The sequence below is a fragment of the Lissotriton helveticus genome, chromosome 7, assembly GCF_964261635.1.
Source record: "Lissotriton helveticus chromosome 7, aLisHel1.1, whole genome shotgun sequence".
Classification (NCBI taxonomy): domain Eukaryota; kingdom Metazoa; phylum Chordata; class Amphibia; order Caudata; family Salamandridae; genus Lissotriton; species Lissotriton helveticus.
The window spans coordinates 279153395-279173586 of NC_136068.1; the positions used below are offsets into that span (position 1 = coordinate 279153395).

Genomic DNA, 20192 nt, shown 5'->3' on the forward strand with positions numbered 1-20192 from the left:
ACTCTCAACCGCTGTTGGCAGAGTTAAGTATGTAAACTGGAGCAAGATGGTAGAGGCATAATGTGAATAGGAGTCCACGTGCCGGGTAAGGGTGATCGTAACTAAGTTGCATACTCTTGTATGATGTAGCATTCATGACAGATCTATAACTGTGCCACCAAGGGCATGATCACTGTGTCAAGTTACTCCTTGACGTTAATAGGACAAATTCAATGGTATTTGAGATGCTTAAAGTCGTCAAGTTCCTACCAGTAGGAAGTAATGTATTTAAATAGTACTATGTTGACAAATTTGACAAATTGAATTGGGATCAATATGGTGTTTTTTGAAAATATTAAGTTCTTATCTCTTTTTATTTTAGATGAATATAGCCATAGAATAATACATTAAATACATTCAAGTTTTAATCATCTGATTCTATAGTTTTCTTTTATTTTCAATAGAAAAATATGAATGATTGATCTAAATGAAAGGCACATTGTGGATAGAGAAAGACTGAAAAAAAATAAAAGACAAAAAAACATCACAGCAGTTTATAGGTAAACTCTATCAGAATGTTCTACATTCTAGAGAAACAGAAAAGTGAGAATTTTCGAGGACCACATTTCAAAACAACTGCGTCTTCACCAAAGATAAGAAATCTTAAGCTCACCATTGCGCTGATAACTCTGCTCACATAGACAGGATTATTTCTCTGTGTGCAATCTAAGGATGGTTCCTTGCAGTGCTCCAAACTCTTATCCAGAATGGTGAGACACAAATCCAGAATTTTGTTTTCAAACTAACAATAAAAAAATCACATAAATGTTAGGAAAATAATTATTTAGCTTCTTCAGAAGTATATTTCTGAGCTCTTTCACTGTCACTAAAGTCCTCCCTTCAAGAATGGGTCTCATATCATAACAGCCAGGCACTAGTACTGCTCAGAGATAGTAGTCAGTAAAAGGGCAAGCTGGGTGAGTGTATAACTGGAAGCAAAACCTATTCTATAGAGAGTTAGAGAACCCCTGCAAAAGGGAGTAGAATACATCAAATAGCTTACTCTTATGCTACCCATTAACAACAGTATAACAGTTCCTTTTATACTTTGTGCATCCGAAGAGAATGTGATATATCTGAAGACCATGAAGATTAAAAGGAGAAATATAGAATACATGCCTACAGTATAATCATAAAAGCAGAGAAACGCACAGATTTAAATCAATTAAACTTATTGCAGCTTTATGACCAACTCTGACTGTAATCCCTAATCCGAATCTTAACCATAAATACTGCCCTGAGCCCTAATCCTACACCATGACCCAAAAGCCTAACACTCATACTATTCCTAAACCAAAATCCCAAACCTAATCACATTTCAATGCTTTAAGGGGCATATTACCAACCAATAGAGATAATTTTTGTCTCTAACTTGTTTAGAGACAAAAATTATCGCCGCACATCGGCGATTTTTATCGCAGATAAACCTTGCTATTAGCAAGGTTTATCGCAAATGCGATAAAAAACGGCCGCAATGCATGAATATCGCTGAAAAGTCAGCGATATTCATGCATTATCGAGCAAATGCTCTTAGCCATGTTATCCACCTCCCATTGGTTAACATGGCTAAGAACTGCTCAGGGCAGGTGTTAGCTTTTGGAGATATTCGTGCTTAGCGCGAATATCTCCAAAAGTTGGTAATAGGAGATAGCGATGTTAGCGACTGTTTCCAGTCGCTAACATCTTGGCACGCCCACTTTGCATGTCATTAGTGATAAATATCACTGACATGCAAAGCGGGGCCCAAGATGGTCGCTATCTCCTATTAGCTGTCGCTAACTGGTGTTAGCGACAGCTTGGTAATAGGGAGATAATTTTATCTCCGCTTTCTTGGCTTTTAAAGCCAAAAAAGCGGAGATAAACCCCTTGATAATATACCCCTAAATGTGATATTGTCTGCTACCTGCGAACTTCAATGAAATACGTTTTCTATACTTTATTTCTGGTTCTTTAAGATACCTCATACTTTTACTTTAGGACAATCATTAAAGTATTTGTACCTAACTTTTATTTATCTTTAACCCTTTCCTAAGTTCTACCAAGTTTTTGCAGCTACTTATCATTCTATACCAAATGAGAAGGGATGGCTCTTTTGAAGAGATTTTATTGAACAATCTAATGCCTGTATCTTTTCGCTGTACTTTATGTTGGCGCCTGGAAAATATCCACAGTTTCATGTTTTCTATCTAACTTGTTTTATCATCTTTTTTATTGAATGATCTGAACGTACCTGGCCAAAATTCCATCCTAGCTCTGTAATGTACTTATCATGACCCCGGTAGATAATTCCTGAGTCATTCAGAACATACTCCTTCCTTTCGACATCGATGGGCATAAATACATCATCATCTGAAAAAAACAAGGCAAAAATATTATTTACATTTTCCAGGGATCTAAAATGTGTGTGTTCATTTTATATAACTGTTTTCATTTTTTTCAACTTATGTGTTATTTCTTTCTTAGTGTCTACAAATCTTTCTTATCTCTACAGTTTGAGTCTTCAATTCGATTGCTCCATTGCCATGTAACAGTCCCACTTTCATTTGTGTAGTGCAACAGAAATTACACTCTCTAGGGATATGAGCGAAGCCTAGTGCAGCATATTCTAAACTGGAGAAACAGGGAACTAAAGAAGAGTATGAGAAAATGAGATTAATATCCAGTTGACACGCAATTAGCAATAATAGAGCTAAATAACAATGGGCCCCATTCACAAAGGTAAAATGAAACGAAAGTCTAACGTGACGACCTTCAGTATCCACAAAGAGCATTTGCTACTCGTAAAAGCCCTTTGTGAATACCGAAAGTCATAAAGTCGTAAAGTATAACCTTTGATAAAAATGCCCTTTGTAAATACCAAAAGTGGTGAAGTTAGACTTTTGTCTCAGTTTACTTTTGTGAATTTGGCCCAATATATTTAAAGTATTAAAAGTACCACATGACTAATCTCCATATAACAAAGTAAAAAAAGCAAAATCAAACAATGAATGAAAACTGGCCTTCTATAAGAGCCAAACGAATGACAAAATGTCTCACATTAACAAGACATGTTTAGGGTATTTTTCACCACTTGGGTTCTAGTTAAGTGACTAGTTGAGGTAATAGCACAAATTAGTAGTAGCTTTATTGTAAACTGAGCACCCAAGCAAATTGTTTGAAATTGGAACTAATAAGTGCAGTATATTAATGGTGATAACAGCTGGTTTTCCTGTGCCATGCTACTATATTACTGCAACTGTAATGGTATAAATTGAGATTATAGTCAATCAAGGCTTACGCATCCACTTTCGTGTGCATGTGCCTATATGCAGGTAGTTTGTGATGGTCTATGTGTTGTCACTGTTTGCCTTTTCTGTTGCAATTAGGTTTAGCCCATTCAGTGCGCCCAGATTTGTTTGATCATCAGTTTATGGACTTTTCACTGTTGGTGCGTCCCCCTAAATATGTTTCACCCATGGTAATCACATGGACTGCGCAAGTTTACCACCAGTATCTTCCTTTAAAGATAAGTCCACTGCAACTCAGCTATGGTACATGTGAACACCGGCACATGCCTGTGCACATGGTTGGGGCTGCGAGTGTAAGACTACCATCATGCACAGCCCGGTAACAGCACACAAGTAGCCTGCCACAGAAGTGACTCTGCAGGGTGAGACTTTGACCTGAGATAGGCCTTATAATATTAGTGGTCACTTACAGGTAGAGTCAGTATGATTTATTATCTTGTCTGCAGTGACATTTTATTATATAAAAAGGGCAAAAAGTGCTTTAGAGTGCAGTTTTGCTTCCTTTAGGTCTACACAGTCCCATGAGGTTTTAAACTGGGGTGTAAATGGAAAACAGGCACCTAGTTCATATTCGCAGGTCCCTAGATCATACATGTACATCTTATGGGTCATCCAGATTTGTCATTTTTTCTGTGGCTCTGCTTAAGATCAGAGCCCAGACCTTTTGTACCCCAGATGGACCAAGTTAATTACAGAGGAAACAAAGGCCCCCCCACACAAAGGTAATAATATACAGTGCTTACCTCAGCTCCTGAAGAGAAATGAGTGGGGATGAAAATGTGCCTCTGTTAATTGATGAAGCAAAGCTTCGCATATTTTGCGACCTTGCCGAAGTCATGAACCTCGTTTATGTGTAACAAGGTAATAAGTGTACGTCTTACTAACGTTTATATTTAGTTTGAATAAGGATTAAGAAGCTTGCCTATGTGTATTCCTAATCATTTTAATCCGTGTCCGTAAAATATGGCCGCCGCTTGTATTTAGTTACTGCGCATGCGTCAGCCACACTCACGTGTCCTGACGGGTCTGCAGAAGTGGAGGGAAATTTATGCGCATGCGTAATTCATAGCTTTGCCTACAACGTGGTACTGCTCGTGCCACTGCTCTTGTGTATGTTATGTGTAGCTAACATTTAGACTGCATAAGTATATTTTGTAGTGATAAGTTGAAAGTTCAAACCCAAATGATGTGTTTTCATAACGTTATTTCTATGTATTAATTTGTTTTCGCTTACTTTTCATGTACCGCGGGGAATGGGGGTCTGTTTGTACCGATGAGCCATCTTGGAGGTCCCTTCTGCGCATGATCACTTTTCCAGGGACCTGACAACTTTGGCTGATGGAACTTAGCCAGCTGGCAGTGATGGGCAAGATGCTCCTGAGAACTGACCTGAAAAACCCAGGAAAACAGAGACAATTGTCCTAGCTCGGCAACAATGTATATTGTCACTCATATTTCTGCACAATTTCTCATGGGAACCCCAATCTCGCTAGGCGGTACCCAAATATGTAAATGTAGCATCTAAATAGACTGATATGATTGGTGTGTTACCCAAAGCCTACCTTAGGACCAATCGAAATTGGGGATTCTGACACTTTGCAACATTTGGGGGGTGGTACCCTGTCCCAAAACAGTATATCTACCCTGGGTTCACCTAGGGAATTGTCCGACTTGTCTGGTTTAGCTGACCTGTCACTGACCCATCGTACTCAATAGGTGACTGAAGATACAGAGCGCTGCGGAGCACTCTGTCCGAAATTGACCATAGACTAAGGTTTTACTGAACCTTAAAGTGCTGGCAAAGCACTTTGCTGGGAGTTCGCTGACTCAATCGGGGTCTTGATCGATAGCTGCAGAGAGGGTGGAACGCAGGCGTTGCTTCCAAACTGCGGGTGCGGTCCTGTCCTGAGCGGTCCTGTCCTGAGGGTTTGCTGTCCTGTCCTGAGGTCCTGTCCTGATTCCTAATCTGAGGGTATCCTGTCCTGTCCGGGGTGTCCATTCTGCACCTGCTGTCCTCTGAGGGGTATCCTTCCTTGAGGGTTTCCTGTCCTTAACTGACCCGTGACCAGGGTTTGGTTTCCACACCAGTCTAGGTAAATACTGCTCTAAGTTCCTTAAAACTTGCACCTTTCTATATTTCAGTCTTTTGCTTAAATAAAAGACATCTTGCATACATTTATTTTTCCATGCTTTTGCCGCAAACTATTGAAACATAAAGTCATTTGCACAATTTTTCTTGATATGTTCTCATGTTACCCTATCTTTTAGAGATCATATTTTGCATTGCAGTTTGTCATTTTCTGATATGGTCTAGAACGACCTTACTTAGATTTTCTAAAGAATTCCTGCCTTGAATGCATAGCATATTTCCTTCGCATCTCATTATTGCATTTTAATGATTACCCTGACTTTATTTCTCTATAGTTATGTACTTTTCATTATCTTGATTATCGATTGCCTTATTCTTGTAAATCTCATGCTTTCAGAAAACGAACTTTAGATAAACATTTTAAAAACTTCCAGTTGTCCGTGGTCATTTTACAACAGTATTGAATGTCATTTTGAAATTGCATTTTGCTGCCTTTCCTTTTACAGCTAGGCTCCTGATCCATTGAAGTCATAAGTACCCGTGTCGGTGGATGGTAAGTCGGGTACACTAAGTAATAACAGTAGAGAACACACACAATTGATAGCAGCCCGTGAAGTCGCCTGGTCAATGAATAGTGTGAATCGAAAGTATATGGGCCCTGAAGCCGGAAACGGCGAAATCATTGGCTGGGTGACCTCGCGCGCTCTATCAGTTTTCTGGTAGATCAGAGGATGGTTAGGGACTAGCTAAAGGTTAGACTAGTTAAGTCGGAAGCTGCTAGTACATTAATGCTGCTATAAGAGCGGCTGTTGCGAGGGAACCGATCACTCTCTTGTGAATACGCTGCTGAAATTCATGAATTGTTGTATTGTTATTATTCTTGTTCTTGTAGTGTTATATGTATTAATCCATGCATTTGTAAACCGTATTGTTTCTTGTTGTCCGAACTCCCCGGGGAATTGAAAGGGCAAGTGGTGAATAGAATCCATTGTCCTGAGGTCACAGGCTTAAGGAAAGTTAGGTGCAGGTTAGGATAACCGGGAAGCACTAACTAGGGTTTTTCTGAATATATGTGTGAATAAATGTCAGTAACAAGGTTCATTGGCAAAATTCCCATAGTGGCGTAACCTAGTAAGGGTCACATCGGAAGAGTAGGAGGTTCATCGGAGCTTGGGTGAAAGCAATGGGGTCCGCTGGGAAACCTTAGACTCGGATATATCCCGGAAAGAAGTGGATGAGTTTAGGGGAATAACAGGTTCACCGATGCTAGAGTGAAGGGTAGGCGGAAGAGATCTGCCCGCAGCGCGTGAAAAGTAAATGGAAGTAGTTTACTTGCAGTAAAAGAAATCTTTCCTGTCTAGACACTTGAGCACTGTGGCGAATGTGTATTTGTTGTAAAATAACCAAGCACTGAGCACTTTAAAAGGAAAGAAAGTTTCCGTTACCTTGTGAAGGGAGGGAGTCAGTCGCGAAGCGCCTCTGACGTCACTCCGTGCCGCGCTGGGATTGGTAGAAACAGCGGGCGGGTAGCGGGGCTGAAATTGTAAAGGAGGGGTGAAGCGCCGAGGAGTGAGAACAGTCTCACGAAGGGGCCGCGCACCCATTGGCCGAAAATACTTGAACGCGTGCACCTCATTGGTCGCACGGAATTACAAGACGCGTTCTGATTGGAGGTGACTTTGTAAACAGAGTTAAGCATAAAAATCGTATGTGGCACTCGTATTGTCCAGAGACTAGACCCGATCCAAGAAACCAAGGGTTTGAAAGGGATCAGTGGAAAGCTAATAGATACGATATTATGTACGGAGCTAAGAGAAAGATGTCCCTTGTAAGCAGGGTAAAGAATTTCTTCAAAACGGACAACCCGATTAAGTCTAGAGAGGGCGTTACTATCCCGCCACCGAATACTCCTGCCTCATTTATGATGTTTGACCGAGGGTACAACACCTGTGTGTGGTTGGAGAATTGGGTAAAGTACACAAAAGATGACGGAGTATTGGCTTTTCCGTTAGACGGTACTTTTAATGGCAGAATTTTATTTAATTTGAGAACCCGCATAAATGAATTACATCCCAGACCGAGACTAACGCAGTATGAGGCATTAGAGGAATGGGAAATTGAGGCTTTTGAAAGAGAGAAACCCCGAATGGACAAAGGTCTGACTAAGTGGTACCCCAGGCTGAAACAAGAGACAAGGGACAAGAGGATGAAACAGTGGAGGCAGAGCATGATTGTTGAGGGTCTGTTTCCTATGATGCCAGCATGTACCCCGTCGGGGGGAGAAAAAAGGACAGAAAAGTGTAAGCATTGGGGAGCTCTTGGAGAGTCAGATGATGAATTGTTAGATGACATCTTTACGAGAAGTCCGCCCCCTTATAATGAAGGAGCCCGACCTTCCAGTGCAGGAGAGAATCTCCAGCGTCCATCTATTAAGGAGGAGGACAGATCCCTATGTAGGGGGGGAGGGGGCCAGGTATTGCCCTATTTCGAGAAGCCCGAGCCCCCGGAGGTACGCAATATATATCCTAGAATGCCCGAGAGCTCAGAGGAAAAATATTCCCGTGAAAGAACATTTTTTCCCAGACCTCTTTATGAGAACGAAGAAAAGCCAGTAGGTTCAGGGGTACCCTTTTTGCAGCCTCCATATGGGGAAGAGCGCAGGTCGTTGGGGACAGGAACTTTGTTCCCGAAAGCAAATTATGGTGGGGGTCCAAGTGAGACGCATCCTACCGCCCGAGTCTTACCCCTCACCTGACCCCACAGATGATACCTGATCGGACATTAGGAAGAGTACTAGATGAAAGGGAGCAAGAGGCCCTAGCTAGACAGAGGACAGAAATAATTCAGAAGATCTCCCAGTTAAATACCAGTCCTGAAGCTTTGACTATTCCGGTAACAATCGGACCAGTGGTTCCGTTGTACGGGAATAATCAAGGAGGTCTGAACCCTCCGGTTATGAACCCGATAATGGCCCCGCCGAGGCAAGAGCCCCTACTGATAGACGATCAGTCCAGTGAGTGTGAGTCCGAAGTGGTGTTCTTGGATCTACCAAACAAACAGACCGGAAAGGGAGTGCAGAAGAGGCATAATCCTTTTGATGCGAAAGAAATTAAATTAGAATCAGCAACAGGGACTAGGAGTGTTTCCTTGATAACGCCAGAAGAGATTGAAAATTGGAGTCGTGATTTAGAAAAACAGGCTCCGCAAACGAAACCTTTAGACCTTTACAAGCTGAGGGTAGAAATAGAGGAATTGATGGCAGGAAATGTGGGGTTAGACAGATTAAACACCTATTCTGAAGAAGAATTGCTGTTCATGTGTAAAAGCCTTACCAGAAGTACCAGGGTGCTCCACGAAAAACTGGCCGACACTGCAGCTAGTATGGGGATAGATATATCGAGATCAAAGCCCTTGCAGAAACCATACCGAGCTGAGTTCTCAGATAAGGATTTAGAGAACTTGAATGTGTCAGGGAGGAAGTTGCAGATTAAAGAGTTGCTTGCAGTTTTGCAAAAATGGGGAGACGTGGAAAGGTGGAAAACGAGGTGGGCACGTAAGAAAGATGAGGCCCGATCAAGACAAGCTACCCCTGAGTTCCCTCTGAGAGAAGTAGACAAACCCGAAACATTATGCCCCATGCGGGAAGTACCAGGTGGGAGGTATGTGCACGTTCCCTGGTCCAGACAGGATATTGTGTCCTTTACTAACGATTTCCCGAAACTGCGCGAGAAGCCGGTTGAATGGTACCGGCAAGTGGAAAGGTTCATAAAGGTGCAGAAATGCCTGTGGAAAGACCTGGATGGGTTTTTCGACATTGTGGTCCCGGTCGATCTATGGACCGAGTGTAAAATAGCCATAGCCTGGCCTAGTGAAGAGTATACCAGAGATAAAGAAACAGGGGAACCTTCGAAGGAAGTCATGAGAAAGTATGAACAAGTAATTCAGCACTTGAAACTAAAGGTGCCAGCTAAGGAAACTGATTGGACCAGGATAGATAGAACAACGCAGGAAAGAGAGGAGACAGTGCACTCCTATTATGAAAGGCTGTTGCAGGTGTTTAAAACATACAGTGGTATAGATAACATCGAGATGAAGGACATGACGCACTTCATTTACAGGTTTGTAAACGGTTTAAGACCAGAAATTTGTCAGTGGATAAAAGATAACAAAATCTGTTGGCACTCCAAAAAGGTAGACGAGGTCCTGCGGTACGCAAAGTACTGCGAGGACGAGATGGCAGAAAAGAAAAAGGCTCTCAAAGAAAAGGTGATGTGGGCTCAGGTGAAGCTCGCAGAACAGCAGGAAAAGCAGTTGAGTAACATGGTCAAAAATACAAAGAACGAAGGCCCTGGGGGAGGGGGAGGAGGCAAGCCCCGGCCCAAAATGAGCAGGGAGGAGGCTATGAAGAAATTTCCCTGCCATCAGTGCGGCGAAATTGGACACTGGCGTAACGAGTGTCCTTACTTGCCCGAAGATAACCCCAAAACTCCTGATTTAACTCCACAGACGCAGAAAGAGAGACCAAGAAAGACTCAACCACAGGTAAAAACAGTTCAGGTGCCCCGTGCACCTAAGCAAGTATACAGGGGAAAACAGGCAGAGGGAGATGAGATAGAAGTCTGGGAAAGCAATGAGAACAGAAATGCAGCAACTTCGCAGTATCTTCTAAATGATACCTTCCTTTGTGATGACCAGTACTGACGGGGCCTGAGAGGGGAGGACGAGGAGTGCGTACTTGGCGCCTCCTTGCCGGTAGACCAGTCCGGACCATACATTGAAGGAAAGGTTGACGGAAACGATGTCACCTTTCTGTTGGACACTGGCGCTACCCGTTCTACTGTAAGAACAGTGGATGTTCCAAACCTACCCCTCTCGGGAGAAGCCATCCAAGTAGTGGGTGTATCTAATCAATTGATTAGTACTCCTGTTACCAAGCCCATGGAGATCTCAATTGGAAATTTTAGGGAAATGCATAGATTTGTCGTTTGTGACACCAGTCCAGTGAATTTACTGGGACGTGATTTGCTGTGCAAAATGAACTGTACCATCTTTTGCACACCAAAGGGTGTGGAAATTCAGACCCCAGATGAAGACGGCATTTATAAATTAATGTTAGTCAGACCTGACTCGGAAATTAAACGAATGACTATGCAGGATTTGCCCAAAGAACTCCAAGAAGCAGTAAAGCCAGAGGTATGGGACTTTACTGGGAAAGATGTAGGGTTGATGAAAAATGTGGACCCCATACAGATAGCAATAAAGGACAATGCAGTATACCCCAATACTAAACCCTACAGGATGAATGCAGAAGTGAAAGCTGGTGTTGCTGTGGAAATACAGAAATTGTTAGAAGGAAACATCATACAGGAGGTGATGAGTAGCCCATGTAACTCTCCGATTATGGGCATTAAGAAGCCTAGTGGCAAGTACAGAGTAGTACAGGATCTACGAAAAGTCAACAAAATAGTAGTTCCCTGTTGCCCTATTGTCCCGAATCCAGCAGTGATTCTGTATCAGATTCCCTGGGATGCTGAGTGGTTCACCGTGATAGACTTGTGTCATGCATTCTTTTCCATTCCCTTGCATCCAGATAGCAAATTTCTTTTCTCGTTTGCCTTCGAAGGTCACGTGTATTGCTGGAACCGGGTCCCTCAAGGGTATACAGAGAGCCCCTCTATCTTTAATCAGATCTTGAAAAAATGTTTGGAAACTTTAGTCCTACCTGGGAACTCTGTCTTAGTGCAATACATAGACGACCTCTTGGTGGCGTCTAAAAGTCATAAGGATTGTGTGATTGACACCATTGCCCTACTAAATCACCTGTGTGAAAAGGGACATAAAGTGTCCCCTGACAAGTTACAGTTTTGTGCAAAATCGGTGAAATATCTGGGGCACCAGATAGAGAAAGGTGTCAGAAAAGTGACATCGGAGAGAGTGAGGATAATTCAAAAGATGCAGTTGCCCCGTACTCAGAAAGAAATAAGAATGTTCCTGGGTGTGATAGGATACTGCAGGCAGTGGATTCTGGGATTTGCAGTCCTAGCCAGGCCCTTGATAAAAATGACTAAGAGAGGAACACCCGAAATTGTAGAATGGGATGATGAAAGCTTAACAGCCTTCACCAAACTACGAGATTGTCTGTGTACAGCCCCTGCACTGGGAATGCCAGACTATTCCAAAGAGTTTGCCCTATTCTGTGACACTCGCGATAATTGCGCATTGTCAGTCCTAACTCAAGAACATGGCACAACGAGAAGGCCTGTGGCATATTTCTCTGCCACCTTAGATCCAGTGGCTGCTGGATTACCAGGTTGTCTGAAAGCAGTAGCTGCTACCTGTGCCAGTTTAGAGCAGAGTGAGTCAATTGTCATGGGACATCCGGTAACTGTGTATGTCCTGCATGGAGTGGTAATTTTGTTGACCAGAACCAAAACTCAGTATCTCACCCCTAGTCGACTGACTAAATATGAGAGGATTCTTGTGGGTGCTGCAAATGTAAACATTGTTAGGTGCAGTATTTTGAACCCAGCCACCTTACTCCCCGACCCAAAGGATATGGAAGGGGGGGTGGATGATGAACATGATTGTATTGATCTAACAGAATTCAATACCAAGCCACGCCCAGACATAAAGGAAACGCCATTGCCTGTGCATGATAAAGAACTATTTGTAGATGGTTCATGTCTAAGGCATGAACAAGGAGGCCTGAGTGCTGCCTATGCAGTAGTGTCCCTAGAGAAAATTGAGGAAGCAGGTTATCTATATCACATCAAGTCTGCACAAGTAGCCGAATTGATTGCTATGATAAAAGCTTGCCAAATTGGGAAGAACATACGCATAACGGTGTATACTGACAGTCAGTACTGTTATGGGGTTGTGCATGACTTTGGCCAGTTGTGGCTACAGAGGGAGTTCCTGACTTCATCAGGTACCCCTATTCGAAATGGAAAAGTTGTTCAAGACCTTTTAGAGGCAATCCAGTTACCAAAGGAACTGGCAGTGGTAAAATGTGCTGCTCATAAGAAGAGCATGGACAAGGTATCACTGGGAAACGATTATGCTGATCGAGTGGCCCAATGGTGCGCTAGAGATCGGTATATCGTAAATCCGAAACGAGGGGGGCCAGGAACCAGCTGCCAACTTCAGGTGTTTGAAGAAGTGCCCACATGGGATGAAGTGAAAGAGTGGCAGCAGGCGGCACCTTGGCAAGAAAGAGAGAAGTGGAAGGATGATGGGTGTCGACCAAGGCGTGTGGATGGTGTCATCTTAGGTCCAACTGGTATGCCTGTGTTACCTAGACACTTACTTAGCACAATGGCGAAGTTGATACATGAAGGGTCATACATTGGTAGGGATGCCATGATTCTAGTGTTCCAACAGACTTGGTACAGTAAAAAGTTCAGAAAAGTAGCGGAATCCCTCTGCCAGAGGTGCCTGTCATGTCAAAAGATGAACCCAGGGAAGAGGACTGTGGTGGAACTGGGGAAAATTGGGAGGTCTGGGGGTCCCTTTGTAAGGATACAGGTTGATTTCATCACCATGCCCCGGTGTGAAGGAAAGCGATATGTCCTTGTCATGGTCTGTTTATTTTCCAAGTGGGTGGAAGCTTTCCCTACTCCCCAAAATGACGCAAAAACAGTAGCTAAGTGTTTATTAAAAGAACTGATACCTAGGTTCGGGGTTCCAGTCACTATTGAATCAGATCAAGGCTCACATTTTCAGAATGCAGTGATCGACAAACTCTGTAAGGCCTTTGGAATTTCCCAAAAGCTTCACTGTGCCTACCGTCCAGAGGCTTCTGGAGTAGTGGAACAAATAAATGGAACTATCAAAAACAGACTAGCCAAACTGTGTGATGCAACTAAACTGACCTGGGTGAAGGCCCTGCCCTTGGTCCTGATGGGACTCAGAAGTATCCCTGATCGCAAGACAGGCCTAAGTCCCCATGAAATCATTATGGGAAGAGTGATGAGACAAGCATGGGTGCCTGGAAGCAAACTGTTGAGTATTACTGATGATTTGGTGCTTGAATACTGCAAGAGATTGGGTGACCAAGTGCGTTCTATCTCTCGCCAGATCGGAGAAGACGCCATCCTCAATCCAACGACTCCTCTCCACAAACTGGTCCCGGGGGACTGGGTGAAGATAAAGAAGCATACTCGGAAGAGCTGCCTGGAGCCAAGGTGGGGAGAAAAACGTCAGGTGATTCTGGTTACTACCACAGCAGTCAAGTGTGCAGGGGTTCCGCGTTGGATACACGCCAGCCACACCCAGAAGGTACCACCAGACGAAGTGCCTGAAGCGGAAGGGCGTCCAGCAGAGGACTCTGCAGGAGCCAGACCAGAAGTAGCTGACGACGTACAGCCCAGTACCAGTCGAGCTGCAGAATCAGCAGACGTTGGCCCAAGGATAGTTGATGATGAACTACCAAGAGTCCAGCCTGCTGAAGGGGTCCAAGAAGCTGAGCCAGAAGTAGCTGAAGACGAGCTGCCAAGCATATGGCCAGAAGAGTGGATTCCCTTGATTGATCTCACCGAAGACCCCATCCGAACAAGTGAACGACTTTGGGAAGGTAGAGAGTGGACTAGAGAGGAAAAGCAAGGCACAGGCGAAGAACCTCAGACTCTTGAGATTCACATCAAAACTGAGGAAGGAGAAGGTCAGACAGGGACAGAGCACGTGATTAATACAGAACAAGTGAATAAGACGGAACAAGTGCCCGATACTGAACAAGTGAAGGATCCTGAACAAGAAAGGAATACAGAACAAGTGATTGATACTCCTCCACTGACACCTGATATCGGGAAGGGACAGACTAGACATAGTGTAATAGTTCGAGCAGAAGAAAGTCCAGAGATCGAAGTGCTTGAACAGGATCAGATAGAATTAGAAGAACGTGTTCAGGAAACAGAATCGGAGACACTTGAAGAGCAAACACACAGTATACCTGAACAAGGCCAGATTAGTACCCAGGCAGAAGAAACAGATGCTAGCCCTGGAATTAGTCAGATAGAAGAAGAAGAAACTGAAGCAGAATTGCCACAAGCTAATGAAAATAAGAGGGCAAGAGAAGAAAACGAAGTCCAAGTACCAACCAAAAGACTAAAGAAAAGAAAGCATCTTGAGCCTAAATACATAAAGAAATTGAGATTGAGAATAAAAGCAGTAGAAGAAAAACGTGCAGAAGAAAGGAGAAGTGCTCGTATAGCAGAACAACCAGAAGACTCTTCCAAAAGAAGGAGTGATCGGATAAAGAGACAAAACAAAAAGTACAAGTCACCTGAATGGACACTTGTGTTAGAAGAACTTGAAGATCTCGATATCACTGACGTAAGCGACGGAGAGCCCGTCCCTGAGTACTCTGACGAAGAGGAAGAAGAGCCACCGTGAATTTGCACAAAGTAAGATACTTGTGTAGAGACACAAAGAGGGGTTGACAAACTTCTTCTGAAGCCAAAATGTCTGATTCAAACGTGAATGGTAGACCCAGTCGCAGCTGTTGCAAAACATGCTGCAAGGTATGTGTCTGTAGTATAGTTGTCCTGATATTACTCTGGATAGGACTAACAATTTTCATTCCCTTTGCTGTAAGCAAAGATACTAATATTGTCCCTACTGAAATTGTAAATACTGACAGTGAAGAGCTGACAACACAGAGTGTAGCTAGACATGAGAGAGCACTGAGACAAACAAAACAAGACTTAGAAGCATCAGATGAGGAAGAACTACACTATCATAGAATCAAAAACAGGACACGCTTAAATGTTTTCGCAAACTTGTTAATACACTATGTGGAGACTATGGAAATTGAAGATTGCTATGTCTGCATGAAGCTACCTACTTCTGTAGCTGACATACCATCACTTGCCACTGACATACGGAATTTCCTGTAGCATTTTAGCTAGTTTATTTTACAAAAAAGGACCGTTACAGTACTATTACTCTAACAATGACGTGATCTTTTCTGAGCTTCCTATACGTGGGAACTTGAATCCTGTACATACCAAAAGTGACGCAATACGATACATGGGGGATTATTTCCTGACTATAGGTAATATAGACATAGCTGACGCACACAGAGATAACTTGACTTGTTCTTTGCATGAGCAGGAAAAGATGTTCCTAAACATGGCAGAGAAAAGGAGAATTAAAATACAAAAGAAGGCTAATGACGAAAGTCAGAAAAGGCAAAAGTGGGCAGAGAACATGGAAGGCACCTCAACTGGTGGGGCGGGTCCTGCTCTGTTGCTGGATTTTGAAAAGAAAGGCAAGCTATGTCTTCACCGCGAGAAGACTAGCTATTATAATAACATTTTCATTGGTTCCAGTGAATGCAAACATAATTACAAGGTAATTGGAGGTTGGGGTTTCAAAAATGGGTCAGAGCCTGTGTTTCCTGGAATTTATTATATTTGTGGGGACAAGGCTTATTTCAAATTGCCGGATCACTGGTATGGAAGCTGCTATTTTGGCATTGTCTTCCCGAAAATATACCATGTGAATGGAGTTGCTGGAAGCAGTGAAAATACTAATGGCTTAGTGCGTAGTAAAAGAGAAAGTATAGGTGAAATTATGGGTAGTATTTTCAGTGCACTGATACCTGGAGTGGGAGTGGTTCTGAACACTCACAGAATTTGCAAATTGTCCACTATAGTGGATGTGTTGTCGACTGAGACAGCTCATGGATTTCTGCTGGTCAATACCGAAATGGTTGCGATCAGATCAATGGTTTTGCAGAACAGACTTGCTCTTGACACCTTATTGGCGAAAGAGGGCGGAGTCTGCCGGATGTTGAAGGCGCAACATTGTTGCACTTATATTCCGGACAAAAGTGTGCAGCTCAAAAGATATGTAAGAAACATTACTAATTTGGCAAAGGAACTCAGACCACTCGAGGTTGATAGTGCCTGGAAGAGACTGGTAGATGGTCTCTCAAATGTAGGTCATTGGTTCGCTAGTATAGGTAAAGGCTTATTGCTCAAAGTACTGATGCCAATTGGAATTATAGGTCTCATCCTATTTTTCATATTTGTCTGTTGCAAATGCCGCAAGCACACAAAGAAGTATGAGGTGAATGCGAGAGAGGTAAATACAAGAGGAGTGAAACGGAGTGTGGATGAGCTCGAATTAGAAGAGATGAATAATCAGATCTATAAAAAGGTGAAGAATTCTCACCCTACCAAAACTGAACGAGAAAAGCTGGAGCGATTGCTAGAAGAAATAGAACTGTATAAAGTGTGAAAGAAAAGTTGGCATCTGGTTCCATTTATTTTGTGATGATAGTAAATATCATCAAAGAGGGGATTGATGAAGCAAAGCTTCGCATATTTTGCGACCTTGCCGAAGTCATGAACCTCGTTTATGTGTAACAAGGTAATAAGTGTACGTCTTACTAACGTTTATATTTAGTTTGAATAAGGATTAAGAAGCTTGCCTATGTGTATTCCTAATCATTTTAATCCGTGTCCGTAAAATATGGCCGCCGCTTGTATTTAGTTACTGCGCATGCGTCAGCCACACTCACGTGTCCTGACGGGTCTGCAGAAGTGGAGGGAAATTTATGCGCATGCGTAATTCATAGCTTTGCCTACAACGTGGTACTGCTCGTGCCACTGCTCTTGTGTATGTTATGTGTAGCTAACATTTAGACTGCATAAGTATATTTTGTAGTGATAAGTTGAAAGTTCAAACCCAAATGATGTGTTTTCATAACGTTATTTCTATGTATTAATTTGTTTTCGCTTACTTTTCATGTACCGCGGGGAATGGGGGTCTGTTTGTACCGATGAGCCATCTTGGAGGTCCCTTCTGCGCATGATCACTTTTCCAGGGACCTGACAACTTTGGCTGATGGAACTTAGCCAGCTGGCAGTGATGGGCAAGATGCTCCTGAGAACTGACCTGAAAAACCCAGGAAAACAGAGACAATTGTCCTAGCTCGGCAACAATGTATATTGTCACTCATATTTCTGCACAATTTCTCATGGGAACCCCAATCTCGCTAGGCGGTACCCAAATATGTAAATGTAGCATCTAAATAGACTGATATGATTGGTGTGTTACCCAAAGCCTACCTTAGGACCAATCGAAATTGGGGATTCTGACACTTTGCAACATTTGGGGGGTGGTACCCTGTCCCAAAACAGTATATCTACCCTGGGTTCACCTAGGGAATTGTCCGACTTGTCTGGTTTAGCTGACCTGTCACTGACCCATCGTACTCAATAGGTGACTGAAGATACAGAGCGCTGCGGAGCACTCTGTCCGAAATTGACCATAGACTAAGGTTTTACTGAACCTTAAAGTGCTGGCAAAGCACTTTGCTGGGAGTTCGCTGACTCAATCGGGGTCTTGATCGATAGCTGCAGAGAGGGTGGAACGCAGGCGTTGCTTCCAAACTGCGGGTGCGGTCCTGTCCTGAGCGGTCCTGTCCTGAGGGTTTGCTGTCCTGTCCTGAGGTCCTGTCCTGATTCCTAATCTGAGGGTATCCTGTCCTGTCCGGGGTGTCCATTCTGCACCTGCTGTCCTCTGAGGGGTATCCTTCCTTGAGGGTTTCCTGTCCTTAACTGACCCGTGACCAGGGTTTGGTTTCCACACCAGTCTAGGTAAATACTGCTCTAAGTTCCTTAAAACTTGCACCTTTCTATATTTCAGTCTTTTGCTTAAATAAAAGACATCTTGCATACATGTATTTTTCCATGCTTTTGCCGCAAACTATTGAAATATAAAGTCATTTGCACAATTTTTCTTGATATGTTCTCATGTTACCCTATCTTTTAGAGATCATATTTTGCATTGCAGTTTGTCATTTTCTGATATGGTCTAGAACGACCTTACTTAGATTTTCTAAAGAATTCCTGCCTTGAATGCATAGCATATTTCCTTCGCATCTCATTATTGCATTTTAATGATTACCCTGACTTTATTTCTCTATAGTTATGTACTTTTCATTATCTTGATTATCGATTGCCTTATTCTTGTAAATCTCATGCTTTCAGAAAACAAACTTTAGATAAACATTTTAAAAACTTCCAGTTGTCCGTGGTCATTTTACAACAGTATTGAATGTCATTTTGAAATTGCATTTTGCTGCCTTTCCTTTTACAGCTAGGCTCCTGATCCATTGAAGTCATAAGTACCCGTGTCGGTGGATGGTAAGTCGGGTACACTAAGTAATAACAGTAGGGAACACACACAATTGGTAGCAGCCCGTGAAGTCGCCTGGTCAATGAATAGTGTGAATCGAAAGTATATGGGCCCTGAAGCCGGAAACGGCGAAATCATTGGCTGGGTGACCTCGCGCGCTCTATCAGGTTAATTACCTGTCACACTTTAACGGGGCTGGGGACAGTCCAGGCCCACTGAACAAAAGAGGATGTCCATACAAATGGAGCCAACGCTGTTGGGGGGCTCCTTGAAACTTTGATGGGAAAGGCCTAGCAATGATGTTAGATAGGAGCACAGCTGAGGCCCCAAGAGCAAATGTGACCAGTGACTCCTAGATGACACCTTCTTGAACTCTCCCAGCATGCTGTGCAGGAGGGTTGGGACAGGGGAGGAGAGGTGTTGTGGAACTCTAGGATTGGCCAGGCTTGCCATATTTCTAGAACCATCCACACATTTTAAAAAACTCTTGCACAAGGGAGAGATAGTTCTGTTTTAGTCTGTATTTGCTTTTTGCTGCTGGACCAAAGGACTGCGACAGCCTTAGCATCTGGAAGGAGAAACCTACTGATGCCAAAAAAGACCAAGGGCTCTGCTCTAGTTGACCCCAGGACCACTGAGTTTCTCTAAGGGCCAGTGAGGCTTGCCTTCTTACACCGCCTGGAGACTTGTTGGGGAAACATCTGGACTTCTGAGTCCAGGGACAACGATCAGGAAGAAAGCTGGCACAGAGAGACTATGGAACCGCTCCTTGTAGATTACACCACTTTTGAGACCAGGTGGCTTGCTTGAACTGCTCCTGGTGGCAAGAACTCACCACCCTGTGTAAATTGTGCCCATGGTCATCCAAACCAGCCCAATAGGGCACGAGTTATGGCCTTTTAAAGGTTGGTGAACATTGGGCTCATGGAGCTCTGCTCACAAGCTGAAAATAACCCTTGAGTGGGGCAGGACCTGGCAGTTGGAGTATCTTTGATTTTTACCCAAGTGTGGGTCATGCGTGGGGCCCTCAACTGAGGCTCATTCCTGCCACCAGGGGTTCCCCAATCTGCCTAGGGGGCCAACCCAGTAAGGAAAAGGAGGCATGATGGAAAATGGCCCTCTCTGAAAGGTCACCCCAAACTTTTTGCCTTCCTCCTCCTCTTTTTGCTGAACTTTTTATGTTGGCCTTAAGACTCTGAGCGCTTTACTACTGCTAATCAGTGCTAAAGTGAATGCGCTTTTCCCTAAACCTGTGTGCTACTGGTGTATACCTGATTGACATGTTTAATTTACTTGTAAGTTCTTTGTAAGGTGGTATATCATATACTCAGGGCCTGAAAGTTCAATGCTATTAGTCGGCTGTAGCACTTGTGGTTAATAATTTGGGGCCCAGCTACTGCTCATTATAGCTATCCACTGACAACTTCTTCAAAGGAAGAAATGGCTGTAAAGAGAAGCCATTCTGCAACTTCTCAGCCTAGTAATGTGTCTGAGAAAAAAAAGATTAGAAACTCGGGAAGCACAATGAGGGTTTCAGCGTCAAAAGAGAGGAGAGATAAGGCCTGATAAGGGACGAGTCATAAGTAAATGATGATACCGGGTCATGACCCAGTCCTCTTCCTCAAGGACTT

At 43.3% G+C, this 20192-nt stretch overlaps 1 protein-coding gene across 1 annotated transcript in view; it reads right to left on the reverse strand.

The window, feature by feature from the left end:
* LOC144766733 (protein-glutamine gamma-glutamyltransferase E-like) overlaps positions 1 to 20192 on the reverse strand; it is a 238670-nt gene that overhangs the window by 146479 nt on the left and 71999 nt on the right. Inside the window, exons 3-4 of the mRNA XM_078650485.1 lie at positions 2270 to 2388; positions 653 to 781 (exon numbers count right to left, since the gene is read on the reverse strand). Coding sequence (XP_078506611.1) covers positions 653 to 781; positions 2270 to 2388 — 248 coding nt within the window. The remainder of the gene's footprint in view (positions 1 to 652; positions 782 to 2269; positions 2389 to 20192) is intronic.